Here is a 20698-nt window from a genome sequence, read left to right on the forward strand (position 1 = left end):
GACCAAAAGAAAGGAGCCTGGAGCTGATTCGAAGCAAAAATACGAAGATTCGGAGCAAAAATATATCTCCCCCCAAAGCCAGAAGCTTGGCACGGCCGTGCCACCTCCCAGGATGACTTTTGCTGCTTTTGCTTAGATTTTAAGCTATTCTATTTTAGTTTTACCGAAAAGCCTGTTGCTTGTGGAACATTCTAGTTTTGTAATTGCTTAGATTTTAAGTCGAATGTAAACTATAAATAGAGTAGCTAGCCATCACAAATAATCATCTTTTGTTCTTGGAATACAATAAGTGACAATTGTCTTTCATTATAAAAGTTCTTTTCTTTTCCTTTATTTTCTTGTTATTTATGATTTTCTTCTTCTTCTCTATGTCTACGATGAACATGAGTGAGTAGACTTCTTATGTCTTGGAATTGTTGAATAAGTATAATGACATAATCCTAATCAAGTCAAGCCTTAAACCCTAATTTTATGTAACCCTAGTTTCTCTTCTAAATTCACCGTTACTTATGCGATTATGGGGATTGGGGGTGATTTGGCTCACAACTATTTGGACCTTATGAAAAGCAAGAAATGACAAGGTTTTTAATGATGTTAATTTTGAGGTGGATGCTATGGTGGAGGAGGTGAAAGTCAAGGCTTGGAGGTGGGTCATAGGTAGATTGCACATCCCGGTTTCTTTGTATTTCGAGTGGATGTGGAACCCTCTTTGGTGTTTACGTGGGAGTCCGGTTCGGCCTGCTTTGCTGTAGCAGGGGGCTTGTTTTTCAGCTGTTGTGTTCGGTTGCGTAGGTATTATTGTGTGCTGCCACTTCCCTTTCATTTGCGCATTAGCAACCTAGTTTTGCTGCTGGGTGTAACACCCTACTTCTATTAAAGCAATTAAACATGCGAATAATACATTTATTCAAGAAATAGAGGTTACGCCACATTCAAAATTCAAAAACCAATAAACATGTATATAAACCTCAACAGTCGCAGCGGAATATAAACTAGAGTAAATTCAAATATACATGTTAAGAATAAATAAATTACATCAACATAGATGCATCTCAAAAATCCCAACAAACGGGTAATCTCCAAACATAACAAAAACCAAAGTAAAAGATAATCTAGACTGACACAACTAAGCCTAGATCAGAGCCGACTAAACATCTAAACACCGATATCGGAGAAAGCTCCAGATATCCACCAAGCACAAGAACTCACCAAGCATCTAATCCTGCACAACGTCTACCCATCCATACAGATAGGCAGGCGGTCCATCACAGATCCACTGGGGTAAGTATTACATTATCATAATCCAAATAACAGTTAACATGAATATTTCAATATAAACATCATACATTTGATCAATAATAATATTCCCACATCAATACTTACATCAAACCCCAATATCTCACATCAATCATCACCAATCACATGTGTCATGAACAATTATCAATTCACAGTTATTCATACACAATTATCAATCATATACATCATGAATAATCATTAATCATATTTCATGAACAATCACCAATCACAAATTTCACATAAGACTCATGTTATGATATGCACTTATTGACACATAAATGCATGTGGTACCAAATCTCAACAAGGTCGTCACCTTTCGATGCCACTTGCACATCGTATGTAAGGCTCACCTCTGCCTTACAATAATCTCGAAGTAAAAGAGCTCAACCCTTTTACAGCAACATCGACTATGATGCATGGACATGTATAAAGACTCGATAATGCGACAACAATCCACAATTTTCTCCACAATATATAGGACAACACCCAATTATATTGTTCATCTCCACATCATTTGCATTATCAAGAAAACATGCCCATACACAAATAAATCATAGTATTCACCATCACACATCAACATGATTATCAATAATCAACAATGTCCTTTAACATCAACTATCACATATAGTTTCACCATTTCAAGCATTCCTTACATTCTAAGTAAGATCACATACATATCTCATGATAAACATCATATCCAATACAATCATTCATTCATACAACTTCACTTAGCCATATAAGAATAGTCACCACAATTCATAAGACAATTAGTTCAAGAAACATTTCCGACCAAAGACCGTGTCAAGTGGCAAACGGCCAACATTGACAATTCCCAAGACAAAACAACATAGACAAGTTGAGAGTTCTCAAACAACCTTAACCAATCATGTATTCATGAATTTAAGTTGCCTCCGGACCATTAAACATTAATCCAAGAACAACTTAAGTTCGTATGAAAACCCCATTTCACAACTTTTCACATTCCCACCCGAAATATCACCTTTTACATGATTAGAACAAATGAACTAAAACCAAATAAATAAACTCTAGGACCTCAACCATGTATATACACAAATCACATATGAGTGCAGTAGTGTATACATCAACGTTTCATAGGCCAACTCACTTAAATTCAAGTTTTGCAAAGATCATATCATAATTGTCTCATTAAAGTCAAGAAAACACAAGGACTCACTAAGCCCTTAATACAAAGCTATTTCTTCCATAAAAACATCCCTAGATAATTAGGATAAAGTCCTTATACTTATAAATAAGTTTGGAAACAATTGGATTAAAGAAAATTGCATTTTTAAGGTTTCTAGGCTGCCAAAATCGATTCATGATTCGTAAGATCGCTTCATGATTTTGACAGCATCAGACTGAGTAGAAAAATTTGATGTTGCTGTCAAAATCGCCTCATGATTTGCGAAATCGCTTCATGATTCGACAGCATCAGGCTATGCAGAAAATTTGTTGTTTCTGTCAAAATCACCTCACGATTTGTAAGATCGCTTCTTGATTTTGACAGTAGCAGACTATGCAAAATTCAACTTCTACGTTTTCGCGCATAAAAATCAAACCGTTAATCCGTTTTCGATGCCGTTTTCGCCTACATGCTCCTAACACTTGGCACTATCATAATCTACAAAAATTTCATGTTTCAACCATCCCAAAAGTCATTTTCCAAAACCTCACACAATCACTTATTGGCGAAAATGCTTAAACATCAACATTTCACACGAAAAACCCGTTTTCTCCCAAACAACTCAACTAACATAACCACAACATGAAAACAGAAATTCTCCTAGGTTCAATTCATCCAACAATAACAAAATTTCAATCAACAACCATATATATCAAAAGTTCATTTTGGTCCTTCACATGAACACTTAACTCAACTTCACCAATTTCACAAAACCACCAACAACATCTTATTTCTCACAAACAATCATGATATATGAACACCCAAGCCATAAATCATAAACAACAACATGTCTCGGCAACAACAACATCAATCGAAACTTGATTCTCACCTTAATTCAACAACAACATGTCATAAGTCATCAATTAAGCATAATTTCACAACAACCCATTTTCATACATTATGAACATGTTATTTCATCACCAACAATTCATTTATCATTCAATTAACATACTCAATCTTATCACCAAAACAAGAGCACGAAAATTAGAGATTGGGTTCATATGAATTCTCACTCAATTAAGCACTTTTTCATACAAACCAAGAAAAATTGCAAACAAACAATTATGATTATGATGAAGACTAACCCCCTTACCTTAGGTTATGATCAATTCAAACTTGGGCTTCACTTTAGCTCCTAATTGCTTCAATATTCAAGTTTCTCCCTTTCTCTAACCCTTGTTCTTCCTTAACCTCTCACTTCTCTCTCTACCTCTCTCTAACTTAGTGAAATGAAAAGGAATGAATGAATTTGCTCTCACAACCCTAATGTTATATCCCCCTAGTGGACTTAACTTAATTTTAGTGGGCTTAACCCGTTTCTATTCAAACCACAATTCTAGAAAGTTTCTATACACTCAACGGTAATTACTAACAACGGTAAAATATAACCAACGGTCACTAACGCTAAAAACTAATCACTACACTAGTGACTTAGTAAAATAAGGGTTCTCACTTAATATTAAAAATAATTCTCACCAAAATTACCATTTTACCCTTACCCGCCAAATGACCAAAATACCCTTCTAATACGGTAATCCATGTAAATGCACCCAATGACAATTAAATACACACAAGCACAAATAATCACACATAAACACATAATAAAAGTAATTAAAATAAATCTAGCTAAAAATCGGGCTGTTACACTGGGTTCGGCTGTCGTGGGGTGTGGCCTTGGAAGTTTTATTTCTTTCTTTCCTGCTGTGTTTTCTTGTAGGTGGGGGCAGTTTTGGGGTGTAGGTCTTGAGGCAGGGATATGTTTGCGGTCATCTCTCGTAAGTATATGTCGGCCTCAAGACCGGTTTTCGCCTTTGATGTATTCTTTGGGGTTAAGGTGTTCCGTATATATGCGGCATCATGTAATTTGTTTGCTTCTCCCTTTTTACCGCGAGTTGTAATGTTTCTTGCATTTCATCGTCGAGAATAATATTTGCTATTCAAAAAAAAAAAGTGGACACCCATACAAAGGAGTGAGTTTTTCCACCAATCATGATAGCTGTAACTAAAAGTCACCTGTTTTGATTTCAATCATAAAAAAGGGTTTAGTTTTTATTATACCCTTATTTTAATCTACCAATATATTGCTATTTTTTTATGCACACTTTCTCTTTCAATAAATTTAATATGTTCTCTCTCTCTCTCTCTCTCTCTCTCTCTCTCTCTCTCTCTCTCTCTCTCTCTCTCTCTCTCTCTCTCTCTCTCTCTCTCTCTCTCTCTCTCTCTCTCTCTCTCTCTCTCTCTCTCTCTAGATGAGTATATTTATAATTATTTTTTCATTATCCCAATTCTACCTTTAAACAATTTTTTCTATAATGAAGATTGTTGTTGATATCATTAAAAAAAATGAATTTAGATTATATTTTTTGTTATATTGTTGGTGTCATTGAATTAGATAATAGTTTGGTATGATTCTAACGTTAACGCAATAAAAAAGCGGAAAGACGGCCTTTTCGCTAGTATTCATAGAGACCATTTACTTTATTGACCATATTTTCTTTACTTGAGAAATTACTTATAATAAGTTCACATTTAAAATTGTTTAAAGAATTGTGGTGACCGTAACAAATGAATGAATAACAAATTTCTCTAAAATTTGGGAATGTCGTTCCTCTTTATATTCTATTTAATTTGATCAATGATGTAAACTTTTCTAAAAACAAAAAAAAAAAAAAAAAAAAACAAACTTCACCACTCATCTCTTGTGATGTTTGTTACGGGCACACACCTATTTAAATAGTCCTCAACCTAACCCAGTCAGAGTAAAATAGAAAAACAAAAGAGTAGTCAATCTGAATCTCTCTATACTCTCTGGTGCTGCCAAAATTAATGGATCCAAGTATTAGGTATATTCAAATCCTTTATTTTACCTTCATACTAGTATTTATTTGTATTATTTTGCTTTAATTAATTTCTTTCGGCTGAAAATAATCTCAAAATTAATTTATATATGTAGGTACATGATGAACGACGACAAGAGGTTTAAGAAAATAGTTGTGACTACAATGAGTTTATCCTTGGTATTGATTATGATCGGTGCAATGAATATGTCATCATATTTTGGGAAATTCATGGCGGAACATGACACTGCTGTGATGCTCATACTCATTGCTGTTGTTTTCTTATTTCAAATAGCACTTGGTTATGGTAGGACACTACATCGTGTCCCAAACCCTAACCCTAACAACAATACCGTGATAATCATATACACTCTGCTCCTATCAAGTGTAATATCAAGCATTGAAGCGAGTCTTGTTTCACGTAATGCTGCGATCATCACTTTTATATTCTGCCATATCACTTTTTCAATATTTGTCTTACTTCACGAACAAGAGATACCACATGTAATTCGTGGATTGGCATGTGGATTGACAACAGCAAGTTGGGCGAGTTTCTTATATTTCACTTTCTTATACTCATTAGCTTCACTTATCTCTTATATGGATGGAACCCCATTGCCACGTAATATGAGGTGGTGGCTTTAAATAAAATCTATTTATTTTTATTTTATCTAAGGCCATGAAAAAAAAGTTTTAAAAGGGTTTTCAAGTTCATAATACTCGTCCAGGGATAAGATACAGTAGCTGCTTGTGTTTTTTCCTTTCATGTTCTCTTTATTTTCCTTTTGTTTATTTTTTCCTTTTTCATGTTTCTTCTTTGGGTTTGACTTTTTGTCCCCCCTTTTTGCTTCGCTTTTTTATTTGAGAAGGTTTTGGTTTAAGTCCTTTTTTTTTTTTTGTTATTATAATATATTTTAAAATATGTTACCCCTTAATTTTTTATTTTTTATTTATTGTTATTTTTCTATTGTTATTTTACCTTAAATTAACAATTAATGTTCTGCGAAACAAATTATTATAAAAACATAAGATTCTACATCGACACAGTTTCTATTGTCTTTATAAAAACATAAATGGTCTGTTTCTTGCGGATTAAAATAAAATTGATTTTCCAGAGCTCCTACCAACCAAATGATTAACAAAAAAAACAAAAAAAAAAGATAAATATGACATTTACAGTATTTTTCTTCATCATTTATAGAGAACTGTGCATATATGAGAAAATGGAAAGAAAAAAAACTTTCACATTTTTTAAAAGAGTATTTTTTTAGATAATAATAATTTAATGTTTATGATTAATATATTTTTAATTTTAAGAATATTATAACATAGATTTTATTTTTTGAGTAAATTATAACAACATAGATTAAATTGGAACAATTCATATAAATTCTCCAAAACCCTCTTAAAACTCTCCTCTAACATAATTTTTTAGTTCTTCAAATGAGAGAGATTTTATATTATGAAGAAAAATAAACCTCCAAACTAAAATCTTCCCCTCCCAATATCATGTGTTTCTTTGCTTGTTCTCCTCAGTTTTCAAAGTCCTCCCCTCTCTTTTCCTTCAAACTCGCAAACAAAGCTTAAGGAATTTATTCCCTCTTTATCTCACGCCATCTTCTCCCTTTATTGCAGGAATCATATTCTTTTCATTTCTTATTAAAACACAAAATGTCAATTTGTTCAAATTCCGTTACACCACGATATTATAGCCCCGTTATGGCCTTTATTTGGCAAGAGTATACTGAATAGTGTATTGTGGAGAACAATTTCTCCACATTCCCTATGCTATAGTCGCTATTTGACAATACTGGTACTTTTAATTAACGTTTGGAGTTGATGACGTGAATTTTGTTAGCCTTGGACCCATCTGTCTATCTTATAAGGTTGTATGTTAGAATGGAAAACTTGGACCAATTACTGTGTTTTAGAATCATTATTACTGACATTGTTAATTTGTAGTGTTGTTATTTTCTTGTATATAGATGAAGCTGTTATTCAGAATCAAGCAATTAAGGAAGAGTTGCATGATGTTGATAATGGTATGGTTTAGCTTGAGGAGAAACCCAAGGAATCAGAAGAGCATAAAGCCATTTCTCCAGCTCAAGTTTCAGACTGACATGGTAATTAAAAATGGTGTACCTAATGTTCATTCTACTAAACCATGTTCAACATCCATGTCACATTCCCTAGGAACACAAGGAGGGTAAGGAGAAAGTTTGGCCCCTAGAATTGAAGCAAAAGATAATTCATTGCATTGAATATACAGTGATTATTTCTTCAAGAGCTTGTGGATGCATGAGTTGCAAAATTTTAATGTGTAAATCTTAAGGGAGTATTGTTTCTTGATGTACTTGGGGATTATTATTTCAATAACTGAATGGAAATTTTGTCGATTAACTCCCCTAATAGTGCTAGTTTGATTGGATATTAATCACGCAATAAGGAGTAGATTACTTGAGAATTACTAGAAATGAAATATATATTATATATATATATATATATATAGCAAGTCAACTTATCAGAAGAAGCACTTTACACTTTCTAAAGAACTTCTGTTGTATCGTGTAAGAACAAGTTGTCGAGTTAAACTGTTAATTGCCTTACACAAAGTACAACATGGACAACTTACATACAATTTCTAACTAACTTGTTGCAACTCATCAGTTATCATCAGTACCAGTTAAATATTATACAGTAAAAGGATTACAAAAGCATTAACCAAACAGGAAGTAATTTTGATTCATCAATTCGGACTTTTCAATTACTAAAAGGCCATAACAGCAAACATACTTATGTCCTATGGCCAGAATCATGGACAGAGAACAGTAACTTATTTTCTTCTGCATCACTAGTGAAAGAATTGCTCCATTATTCACTCACACTTTCATCAAAATGCTCAATACTGTGAACTGAATTCCAATAATGAGATTTGCACTGTGGTCTTCCGGTTCCATTGAGTTCTGTTTAGGTCTCATTTTTAGTCTTGCCAAGTATCATGACTTCATTGACAGAGCCTTTTGAATCTGAACAGCCAAAATGAGGTGAACTAATTCATTCAGGTATGTGTTAGGTATTATATATATTTTATAAAATCTTGTTCTGAAGTATCCAAATCTGGGAAGAAGTATTGCTGTTTGTTTCTACAGAGAATTTCATTGAATTTCTGATCAGTACCTAGTCTTTTCCCTCCCAGTAATATCATTTTTTCTGGTCTTGTGGTATAGAACAAACTTACAATATAAATTCAGCTGAAGAATTCCTCAGGGAATCAAACTAGTTAAAAAACTCATCTCTGATAATTCACACATGGGAAAGGTCAAGGTCATATCTGGTCTGTGATCACTATCTTTCTGGTTGACTTAAGAGCCTGCTCCTGAATGGATTAAAGATTTTGAAAGAGATACAAAACTAGACATGTTGTTCCGTCTTTTTGAATTTTAACTTACTTTTGATATCTCTCTCTGTCTCCCTTTCAGCTTCCGTCTTTCAAATTTCAATAAATTGTTTCAACTTTCATGTGCTTCCATAGCTGCCCCAATGTTGACTGAATAGCCTCCAGATGTGAATGCGAATGCGAATAATAACCAGCCACAAACTCTCTAAATCTGCCATCAACTTCAATAACACTCCAAGCAACCTCTTTATTTGATCCTCTTTTCTTCATCATTTCTTTAACATCCTCCACATCTGCCCACCGCCGTTCTGTGGCGTACAGATTTCTCAACATCACATAGTCTCCAGCGCCTTCCTTCTCCATTTTCACTGCCACTTTTAGAATTCTTTCAGCCCTTGAAACATCTTCGAAGTAACAACAAGCAAACAGAAACGAAGTCAGTATTATTTCGTTAGGATCATAAGGCATGGCCTGAATCAATTTTTCAGCCTCATCCAAGCGTCCAGCTCTTCCTAAAAGATCAATCATACAACCATAATGCTCAATCTGAGGCACAATTCCAAATCTCTCCATTGCTTCGAAGCACCTTCTTCCTTCCTCTACCAAACCACAATGATTGCAAGCAGATAACACGCTAGTCATAGTTATCTGATTCGGTTCAAATCCTTCCCTTAACATCATCGCAAACACCTCCAACGCTTCCTTTGCACATCCATTGACTCCATAACCATTTATCAAAGCATTCCACGAACCTGTATCTTTTTCCGTCATCTCCTCAAAAACCAATTTTGCTTTTCCAATTTCCCCACATTTTGCATACATATCAACCAAGGCATTACAAACATGAACAGAACCATCAAGTTGGTTCCTTTGTACAAACCCATGAACCCAACCACCCAAATCCAAAGCACTCAAATCCGCAACAGCAGGAAGAACACTCACAACAGTCACTTCATTCATTTCCACATCCACATTCCCCCTCATTTCACAAAACAACTTCAATGCATCATGTGATCGTCCATTCTGACAATACCCCCTAATCATCGCATTCCAACTAAGCACATTTTTCTCCGGCATACAATCAAACAAAAACCTAGCCTCATCAACATCGCCATCCTCACTATAACCATGAACCATACTAGTCCAAGAAATAACATTCTTAACCCTCATCTTATCGAACAAATCCCTCGCTAAATCCATACGCCCCATCTTCACATACCCATCAATCATCACATTAAAAGCCGCAACATCTCTATCAACCATACCATCAAAAAGCTTCCTTGCCTCCACCATATCCCCACACCTCGCATACCCAACAATAACGGCAGTCCACGAAACCAAACTCCTCACAGACATTTCATCAAACACCTTCCTAGCAAAACCCACATCACCAAATTTGACATACATATCAACCAAACTAGTCCCTACATACAAATCCAAACAAAACCAATTTTTCAAAACAACACCATGAATCTGAAAACCTTGTCTTTTAGCATCAGAAACAGAACAACCCTTTAAAATCAAAGTAAATGTATAAGAACTAGGTCTAAAAAAACAGTCTTTAGAAAACTGGTTGTAGAGAGTGAAACCGTGATTGAATTGACGAAGTGAGAAATGGGCATTGATGATAGTGTTGCAGAGAAATTCATCGCATTTGTGGGGTGGCGTGTGGTTGAAGAAAAGACGAGCGTGTTGAACAATGGAAACGGCGTCGTTTCTGCGAGGAGTAGAAAGAGCGAGGGAAGTGGAAGAAGAGATGAATTTGGTAAGAAGGTGAAGATTGTTATGAAGAGAGTTACGGAGAATGAAAGCGTGGATTTCAAGTAATGTTTTAAAAGTTTTGGTTTTTGATGATTGAAGTATGTTGAAGCATTTTCTTTCTGTATTGCTCCATAGTTGACTCATCGAGCGTTTGAAAGGCAAGAGTTTCTTTATTTTCAGATTAATTTTTTCCCATCTTCCCTCTTCTCACGTGTTCTATTTTCCCCTAAAAATATCATTTGTTCCGGTCATATAACTAAACTCTCTTTTGGTGGTTTTTAGATTATATAATTCAAATTTTTTTATATATAATTCAAAATTAGTTAACTTTCCCGTTTCAACAGTTTTAGTTTTTGTCCTAAAACTTCTCTCTCACCACCCAAAATGTGAAACTCTCACATTGTGTGATCTACCTATCCTTGAAGGTTTTTTACTCAAAAAGATCACATTTTAAGACTTTTCAAACATCAACCACAAGGTAAGTTAAAATTGATTCAATTTAGTGTGATTTGATTCTTTTTTTTCCTTTCTGCACACTGAACCATTTCAGATTATATAATCCGAAACAATTTCCCAGTTTGGATTATATAATCTGAACTGCTTCAGTATATGTTGTTTTGGTTATTTTATCGATTTTTGTTAATTGTATGTAATGTGATTTTGACATTTTCATATATGGACCGCATGAACCGAGTTAAGAACAACGAAATTTCCATAACTCTGTTAGGCAAGAACAGACGCAAAAGAATGTAGAGGAAGGGAGAGTGGGCACAAGCAAGGGTAGGCGCCACAATGCTGATCTATTTGGACCAGTGGCGGATCTTGACTAAAGATGTTGGGGCTGCCAAATATTTGTAAAACACACACACACACACACACACAGATTTGGATTATAATGTGTTGTGGTGGTTCATTCCGTTCGAACTCACGACCACTTGATACATAGCGCTTTTAGTTTCCATTGCGACACATATGAAAAGCCTCATTAAGTATGCATGATACAATATTAATACCATATTTGGGGGGAGCCATGGTTACCATGGACTCCTAAGAAGATTTGCCCCTGATCTGGACCACCTTAGTTGAATGAGCTTGAACCCCACCAGCACCATGTGGAGGCGGAGGAGGCGACGGATGTCATGATGATGAGTCGTTGTGGTCTAGGAGGAGGAGCCACAACCAATGGATCAATATTGTGGTGGTCCGTATGATGTGTTTGTGCTCACCTACCATCATCAAGAGATTAACACATTGCCATATTCAACACTTGCAATTCGAATCTCATATTTCAATATATTCATCTTAGAATGAAATTTTAGCCATTAGATTAAACAATTAAAAAAATGTTCACTTAGTGGAACCTTATTAAAATAGCGTTTCATCAAACTGAGGTGTGTCAACAATTTGGCTCTTTTTCAATATGACTTGGTATAGCTCACAGTTCAACTTGGTTTTTCATAAACCGTGAACATACCTAATTGCAGGTTATCACTGCACTATCTAGTTGTCATATCCAATCTGATTGACATTTAACTGAGTGATTTGCTTTGGAGAGAAAGGACTAATACCTCTGATTGACATTTAAACGTGAAAAATTTGTTTTAGCAAACATGTTTAAACAAATTACTAAAAATGTTTTACAGGATATGTTTGTGTGCGGGGATTTGAAAGGAAAACACGAGCACCCCGTCCTCTGATGGCTAGACTGCATTTCCCGGCTAACAAGTTGGCCAAGAACAAGGAGAAGAACACCAAAAAAGAATCCACGACGGCCCACTTATAAGGATCAAATTAGATTGCTATCAAAGGTTTCTGTTAGTTTTGGTTTCTGATAAAAGAGCGTCGCCTTGGGCAGTAAACCGGATGGGTGACTTTACTAATAAGCACAATTTGATACGAATAATGATCATTAGTAGTTAGTTAAGAGTCAAGTATGAAGTTACTTAGAGCTAGTGATTAGTGTTAGTTAGTAGTCATTGGATGCCTATAAATAGGCTTTGATGTACCCTTTACTTTCAACCTTCTCATTTTGTAAGATTGTTCAATACTATTAGTATAAAGAATTTTATTTTCTCACTACTTTTCATGGATGCCATGTTTCTGAACACCATTTTTTTCAATAAAAGTGGCACTAATGACCATATTATTACAACTGTCTCATATGAAATTCGAACTTTGTCCCTTGAGGTCGCAAGCAGTGGCGGAGGCAGGGGTGCAAGGGGGAGCCTTGGCACCCCATTTAAAAATAAATAATTTTTTTTATACCCTGAAATTTACTATATTGCTTCCTTTCCCAATTTCAACCATTCTTGTACATTACACATTGTTAAATTGAAATTGAAATTGGTAAATTTGTTTCTTTGCAACATAAAAGTTTAGATGAATAGTCAAAAAATCGATTCATTTTTTAAGAGGAAGGCGTAATTTATTACAACTTAAATTTGTTGTATGCAATATGATTTATATATTTTAGTTTATTTTGATGACGGTCACTCCAAACTTTTTTGTATGGCTCCGCCACTCGTTGCAAGTTTTCTAATGTCCCTCTGTTACATGACATTATATTAGTCCTAAACAATTAGGCTCTGTATTTTTATATCCCAACAGTTGTGACGGAAGTTGTGTTTCCAGATGATTTGGATAAGGTTACTTAATTATGGTACAAATTTTTGTATGTGGCAGTATAGCACATATTGTGAAATGCTTCTATACTCCCCTACTATCCTGTAAATTATTAGATGATTTAACCAAAGAGCAATATATAGCTGGTGGCACACCATGGATCCATCGTGTGACCAAAAGTTGAACAAGTGTATTAGCTCGACTTCTTTGGTCTCTAAGCATGTCTGCAAACTGTTTACGGTTGTTATACTTGTTAAAGTAAGTTTAAATATGGATATTCAATCACAGAAGATAATATGGGAACGTTTATCTTATACCTCTTCAGAAGCACTGTTGAATTTCTTGTGTTGATAAACCTGCTTAACAAAAAGCTCATATTCAGGTTAGTTATTTGAAGTATACTATAATTGTTTAACTTTCTAGTGTTTACCTTTACCTTTGAATATGCCTGGTATGGAGGTTCATGTAGATACCGGTTACCAAATATGAGCAAAAAGCCATAATAGTACAATGGATGGAATGGAAATATACAAAATATTGTTTAAATATTTGAATATTGCTAAAAAAAAAGCAATTGAATTTTCAAAATTTTGTACATAATAAAAAAACTGGAATGATTTATGATAACAGGTTTTTTCAATTGGAATCACAATGATTACACCTTATGAAGGCACCATACTAGACATCACATTTTTTTCATGACCACTTTTTTCAACAAGACAGTTTTCCACCATTTGGCGCTCTACGTTTTTCACCCTTCAAATAAACCATGGAGGTTGATCACCAATTTCTATCAAACATCCTTGGCTAATCCAAATGAGAGAATAGTCCTCTTGACAACAGTGTTTAATCCTATTTCCACTCAACAACTAGTAATGAAAACTTGTTTTAATCTGCAACTAGAGAAAATCATCTTCCGAAAGTACTTGGTATGACCAATTCAGTGTCTTGTAGTGGCAAAAACAATACAATCATGAAGGCTGTTCTTGTGGCATCTTTATATCCACAATATGGAGAGAATTTAAAGACTACACATTTGAATGAATCAACTGTTACTGGGAAAGTAGTAGAGGTTTATCAACCAAGTCATGAAAAGGTTCAAAAGATATGACAAATAAGCATAATATAGTGCTAAGCATGTTTTTTCCATCCTTTGTGGAGAAAACAAACATGCACCAATTTAGAAACTCTAATTTCAATCCCATGGAAACAATAGAGATATTATAGTACATTACCTATTTCATAAGCAATACATCCAATAAAAATGATCAAATTACATTGCCCTTAAAAAGATCTTAGTTACTTCATAAGATTAGTCTCTACCCTAGTTTTCCATGAAAAACAAAATTACATTGTCATATGTGCTCTCAACCTTTAAATTGCCATTCCCGACGACACATTGGGCAATGTGCTTGTGAGGTTTGAGAATTCACCCATTTCAAGATACAATGTAAATGAAATGCGTGATTGCATGCACCCCAAACTGCAAGTAGTGGAAAAAAGAGTTAGAATACTAATACAAACAATTAAAGAATATATTATTTGATCTGTCAGGAACTTCATGAACTCAAATCTCGAAACAAACAGAAATACAAATTATCGATGTATTGATGCAATGTTTCAGGGAAAGGAGGAAGACATCAAGGTGGTGACGACTAATTTTCAAGGATGAATTCATAGCTCATAAAAGAATTGTCATCTTATTGCTCCCTTGAAAAAATCTCAATCATGCTGGAATTGTTTCGAACTCCTTGAGCATAAAGCTTTATAAATAATCCCCATGTATGTCAGTGATAACACATCTTAGTAACAGTTTAAACTAATGCATAATCATATATATATATGAAACCACAAATGATGTTTATAAGTATCCAGGCTTATCTACATTCAGTAAAATTAGAAAGGAACTGAGTGATTAACTGTCTTGCATGTAAAGAGCTAAAAAGGCAATAAAAGGGGAACCATTGTGTACAAGGTCAAAAACATACAAAACTTATAAACAATGCAAAATTCAATGCACACTACAATGATTGTTAGTTGAAACCAGTTGGCTGATTGCATGATAGTGTAATGGCACAAAAAGAACAACAAGAACCCATATTAGCAACAAATTCGATAGGCCTGCTGCAGAAGAAAGGTCAGTCCAGCAAATTTTCTTTTTCAAAAAAAGAACAGCGCATTTTCTCACATAAGGAGCAAAATGAGAGACTTTAAAGGGAATAAATCACCAACATAGTCATCTTAGAGAAGAATCAACATAAATTTTCGGTTAGAATGAGTCACTCTTTTATGCCTATTCTATTAAGAAGAATGTTGTGCATGTGCACCATAGGAATGTGTACTTATTGGTTATGTTGTAGGCCTATATCAACTTGACTGAGACGTGGAACAAAGGCAAGGCCTGGAATATTGATGAAATTAATTCATGCTAGCATGATTCTTTAGTCTTTCTCCTACTACTTTTCTTCAGCTCAGTTCACATTCCCCTGCTTTTTAGGGAATTTATTTCATTACACAGTATTTTTTTATCTCTTTCTTTGACGATTGCATGATAGTTTCATGGTAACATATATATCACGGTAGTTGGCTGCACGATACTTTCAATTTCATATAAATTTATGTATAAATGTTAAAACAAAGGATTTCATTCAATAAAATAAACAATCAAATTTAAAGAACATATAATGTTAGTGCAAATTTCAATTACACCAATACAAATAAGAGTTTACTATTTTGCCACGTCACAACACTCTTATAAGTCTATTTTGAAATTAATTTACGCTCGCAATGCATGTCATTTGAACATATTTCAATGTCATTTCACAATTCAGCAGAATAGGAAAGTGGAGAAACAGGTATGAACAATGCAGTTGAGCTTAACTACTTCTTGAGTAGCATAGAACTCACAATATATAAAAGATTATTAGATCAAGTGATTAACCAAAGACAATTATATGCTAACTTACTGAGTGGACAGTCATCCCCAGGAAGTTTACAATCAGGACAGCATCCATCAAAGGCCATCCTGCAAATCCCACATGTTTCATCCTGTGCATCCCAAGTTAGGCTGAAAATTTGAAATAAAGTTAGTTATAGATGAAAAAAGAAGAAGATAACTTACTCTTTAACACCACCACCAGAAAAGCAATAAAGAGAAAACTAAGTCAAGAAAAACACGATTTGAAGCAAAAGCACAAACAGGTAGAATGCAAAAATGAAAAGGATACGCAAGATATTGACTTTCATTTTCTGATGATGAAGTTAGGGTTTGGGACGAAGAAGATTTGAATTGAAAAGGAGAAGGACCAAATTCAAACGTGTGTATGTATATTTTGGTCAAATACGAAAGGAGTTTAAACCGTATAGTTTTTGATGAAAATATAAAGGATTGAGAATTGATATTTGTACAACCATTTTGATATAACTTTTATATAACTTTCTCTCTTATATTTATATGAGTTTTTCTATCATTGCAAATTTGCACATGTTAAGAAGTTTAAAGTAGTAACTTTAACTTGGAACTTGTTTTTTTTATATTAAATATGTAGCTTTTAATCAATAATTGTTGATTTTCAATGAAAAGTTACTACTTTTAGTTATCTAACACATGAGATGTACATGGGAGGTGTATAGAAAAAGGATGTCTACCTATCTTTTTCCTATGTTTTTATTTTCTCTCTATTTTTTTTAACCAATGAGAAGAGAGAATAACAAAGTTGTCTCAAAGGTTGTATCAAAATGATTTTTAAAATATCACTACTCTAAAGGATTATAATACTTGTGATGAAAATAAAAATGTATAGTTTTTGAATAAATTATATTATATTTTTTTTTGCTATGTTAGGATACTAGCAAAATCATGACAAAGCAAATTTTATCGAGTAAATAATTATTTTGGTTCCTAACTCTCCATCTCGATGTCATAAAGATCTCTGATTCATAATTAAATATAAGTAATCTCTGAATGTGCACTTCCGTTCTCAGTTTAGTCTCTACCGTTAAAAAATTATGTTAGCTAATGAGGTGTCACGTTGACTAAAGTGAAAGTAGAAAATTGTCACTTTGATCTATGAATCGAAAATCAATATCCCAAATTAAATCTCAAATTCTTAAATCCCGAATTTAATTCACAAATCCTTAAATCTCTAAATCTCATATAACTTCCTCTTTGTTCAAAATCAATTTCTTTTTTTTGTTGTTGTTGGTAATCAATGAAGTTTAGTTGATATGCCTCCAAAACTTTGGCTTAACTAAACATGACCAAAAATAGCTTCAACCACGTAACTTACTTTGTACTAAAACATATTTATCAAATATGCATGTAGAAACATACTGATTAGCTTCATTGCACTTACATTATAGAATGAGGGAAATATTATACGTTTTTGGAATTGAGGGGTAAAATATGGCAATTTCTTATAAACATTAGAATTAAGTACAATCCAGAGAATTAACAACAACAAAAACAAAAATTGATTTTGAACAAAAAAGGGAATTTATGAGATTTAGGGATTTGATGATTAAATTCGAGATTTAAGGATTTGAGATTCAACTTGGGATATTGACTTTCGGTTCAGGGACTAAAGTGACCATTTTCTACTTGCACTTTAATCCCTATGACATCTCATGCATGCCACCTCATCAGTTCAGGGACTAAACTGATAATAGAAGTGCATATTCATAAACTACTTTGTATTCAATCATGAGTTAGGGACCTCTGTGACAACGAGATGCAGAGTCAAGGACCAAAGTGACCATTTACTCAAATTTTATCTAATGTTGACGGATTAAGTCCAATCTCTCACATGCCCTTCATCCACAGAAGAAAAAAAAACATAACTTTTAAGTTTGGTTCATCGAGATGCAATTCTAACGATTCACATCTTAAATTAAATCATATAAATCTTCATTGAATTCTCACAACATTGTCGCACTTTTATTATTCTTCATATTTTACAGAATACGTATCTGAAAAGCATCTTTTAAGTATCTGTGACTTATTATATAAATATCCAATAAAATATTTTATGAGAGAGAGAGAGAGAATTTTCATTAATTGTCTATTTTCTTTAAGCACATGTTAGGCACTAAGCATAAGGAGTTAGGATGCTTCAATTGTAGATGGTCTGAAGAATGAATTTACGTGTTAATAGTGGTTTGTGTTAGACTTTATGCATTTAGATTATGTTAATAGGTTGTTTTAGAGTATCTTAATAACAATTGTTACTAAAATGTAAAGTCGTTTATTCATATTGTTAATCATTCTTAATATTCGTTTAAAGTGAGTTAATATGATACTTATAAATTGAAGTTTATTGGTACACTTGCTTTTAAAATCAGCAAATTAATGATTATTTTAATGAAATAAAATTATATTTGTTGCTATTATATTTTATGAAATATCATTCACAAGGAAAAAAAATGATTTCACTATTTGTGAGTATCATATTAAGCATGTGTTTGGTTTGGCGGTGGTTAAAATTGATTTTGATATAATTGAGTTTGAGAGTATTGATTTTGGTTAAAAGTTAGCTGAATGTGAATTGATTTATGTTTGGATATACTAACCGAAAAGTGATTCTTATGATTGATGTTGTTTGGATAGATTGAATCAAAATTGATTTTTAAATGTATAATGACCAAATTATCCTTTTATTCTATTTTAAAAATAGACATCCCTTTCTCATATTAATAATTATTTAGATTTATGTTGAATTATTAAAAAAAAAAGTATAAAATTAGTAAATAAAATATAAATAAAATGGACATTATACTATAAACTAAAATTTTATTGGGTCACAGATTCATTTTAAAACGATTAATCTATAAGAGTTGTTTTTAAATACGGTACAACATAAGCATCAAAGATAATAAAATGAGAAACCAACATTTTATTGTCAAATAAATCAAGCACCAGGCCAATTAGGTGAGCGAGTCACCGATTGCCATAAAAACAAAAAGAGATGGAAGCAATCGATTTGTTCGCAACCATGTCTAACCCCTCGCGTCCTTGTTCTATCCTTTTTTGTTTTGAATCGTAAATGTTATTGTAGCACGCAAGAGGAAGGGGCAAAATAGATATATTGTTAATGACATATGATGCTGCTACTAGAATCGATTTCCTCAAAATTGAAAAGCTAGGAATGTTAGCTTTTGCTAGACGCGCGGTTTTGGCTGAAACTCACGGTTACGGCAAAAGAAGAATTGGAAACCAAACATGCTAAACTCACGTTTGAGAGAAGGAAGACGCACGTTGACTGTTTCTACCGCGATACCAAACAGGCGTTAAATTTTTTACATTCTATCATAAAAATAAATAAATGATTATGAGTAATAAAAATTCAGAAAAATAATTTTATTTATCTGACATTTTTTTATAAATGATATTTAGTTATTATAATATTAAATAATGAAATAAAAAAAGCATCTAATTATTAAATTAAAGATCAAGTCCGCACATACCAAATTCTCTAGTGTATGGTAATAACTGTCTCATTAAAATTTTCTTGACCTTCATAATGTTAAAAAAATAATACTATAATATAATTTGATTACATGTATATATAAAATAATTTACACCATTTATGTGTACAAATTAAATTCATTTCATAAAGTTCTACCAAAAACAAAACACAATCCAATAGTAATTATTAATCATTTTTTTACCAAAAAATAATAATTTTATGTACCAAGAAAAAAATTGTACCTTTTCTCTTATTTTTGATAAAAGGGGCCTACATTTTCCTTAACCCATGTGGCATGTACCGAGTTATGGAAAGAATTTGGTGCGAATATCCTGGTTTCAGTTAAATCTCAGCCATGCAGTTGTGTATTTCAATTCGCAAAGCAACCCTGCTAGGCCCCTCCTGTCTATCTGTATATTAGAGAACTCCAAATACATTTGTTTGGTCCAAACACGTCACAGTCCTATTCAATTTTCAATGAATTATTAAAATAATTAAATTAATAAGATGCTTAATGCTTATCTTATCTTGAGTCAAAATTAAGATGGCTTAATTGCACTTTTGGACCCCTAATTAATTTAAATACAAAATAGCTCCTTATGTTTTGATTCTTTGACAGTTTTGGACCCCCAGTCCATTGTTGACTCGGTCAACGCTGACGTGACATCTCAAAACTGTCAAAGAATCAAAACATAGGGGGCTGTTTTGTATTTAAATTAATTAGGGATCCATAACCGCAACTTTTGAAAAGATAGGGGTCCAAAAGTGCAATTAAGCCAATTATAAAATACCACTACTTATCTTATGTGGGAAAAATGGTAGAGTATTGTCCCGTGTCAACAAAACACTTGACTAATACACCGAATGAGAAATTAAAAATGAACCGAAAAAATGTTTTATTTTGAAGAAAACCCAAAAATGTTGAATTTAATAAAAGGAGTTAGTAGATTAGATGAGGAGGAGGAGGAGGAGGAGGAGGAGGAGAGAGAATAGGGCTGGAAATGAGTCGAGTCGAACCGAACTTGCCTGAGCTCGGTTCGACTCGATAAGAATTGGTTCGGCTCGAGTTCGACACGAACTATTTTTTCAGCTCGAGTTCGGCTCGTTTAAAGTTCAC

General features: G+C 33.4%; 2 protein-coding genes across 2 annotated transcripts; both read right to left on the bottom strand.

Moving 5' to 3' along the window:
* Positions 1-7855: 7855 nt before the first annotated feature.
* On the bottom strand, positions 7856-10703 carry LOC11414148 (pentatricopeptide repeat-containing protein At2g44880). The gene has a single exon (XM_003620951.4). It carries the CDS (start codon positions 10637-10639, stop codon positions 8834-8836), a length of 1806 nt encoding a protein of 601 aa, XP_003620999.1. The 5' UTR covers positions 10640-10703; the 3' UTR covers positions 7856-8833.
* A 3540-nt stretch (positions 10704-14243) lies between these two features.
* On the bottom strand, positions 14244-16207 carry LOC11405363 (anaphase-promoting complex subunit 11; the record flags this gene model as incomplete). The annotated part of the gene is made up of 2 exons (XM_013591967.3): positions 14244-14600; positions 16084-16207. Coding segments are annotated over 2 exons (240 nt in total), but the record flags the coding sequence as incomplete, so codon positions are not given.
* Between the last annotated feature and the right edge of the window lie 4491 nt (positions 16208-20698).

This window comes from Medicago truncatula, chromosome 7 (genome assembly GCF_003473485.1).
Source record: "Medicago truncatula cultivar Jemalong A17 chromosome 7, MtrunA17r5.0-ANR, whole genome shotgun sequence".
NCBI lineage: Eukaryota > Viridiplantae > Streptophyta > Magnoliopsida > Fabales > Fabaceae > Medicago > Medicago truncatula.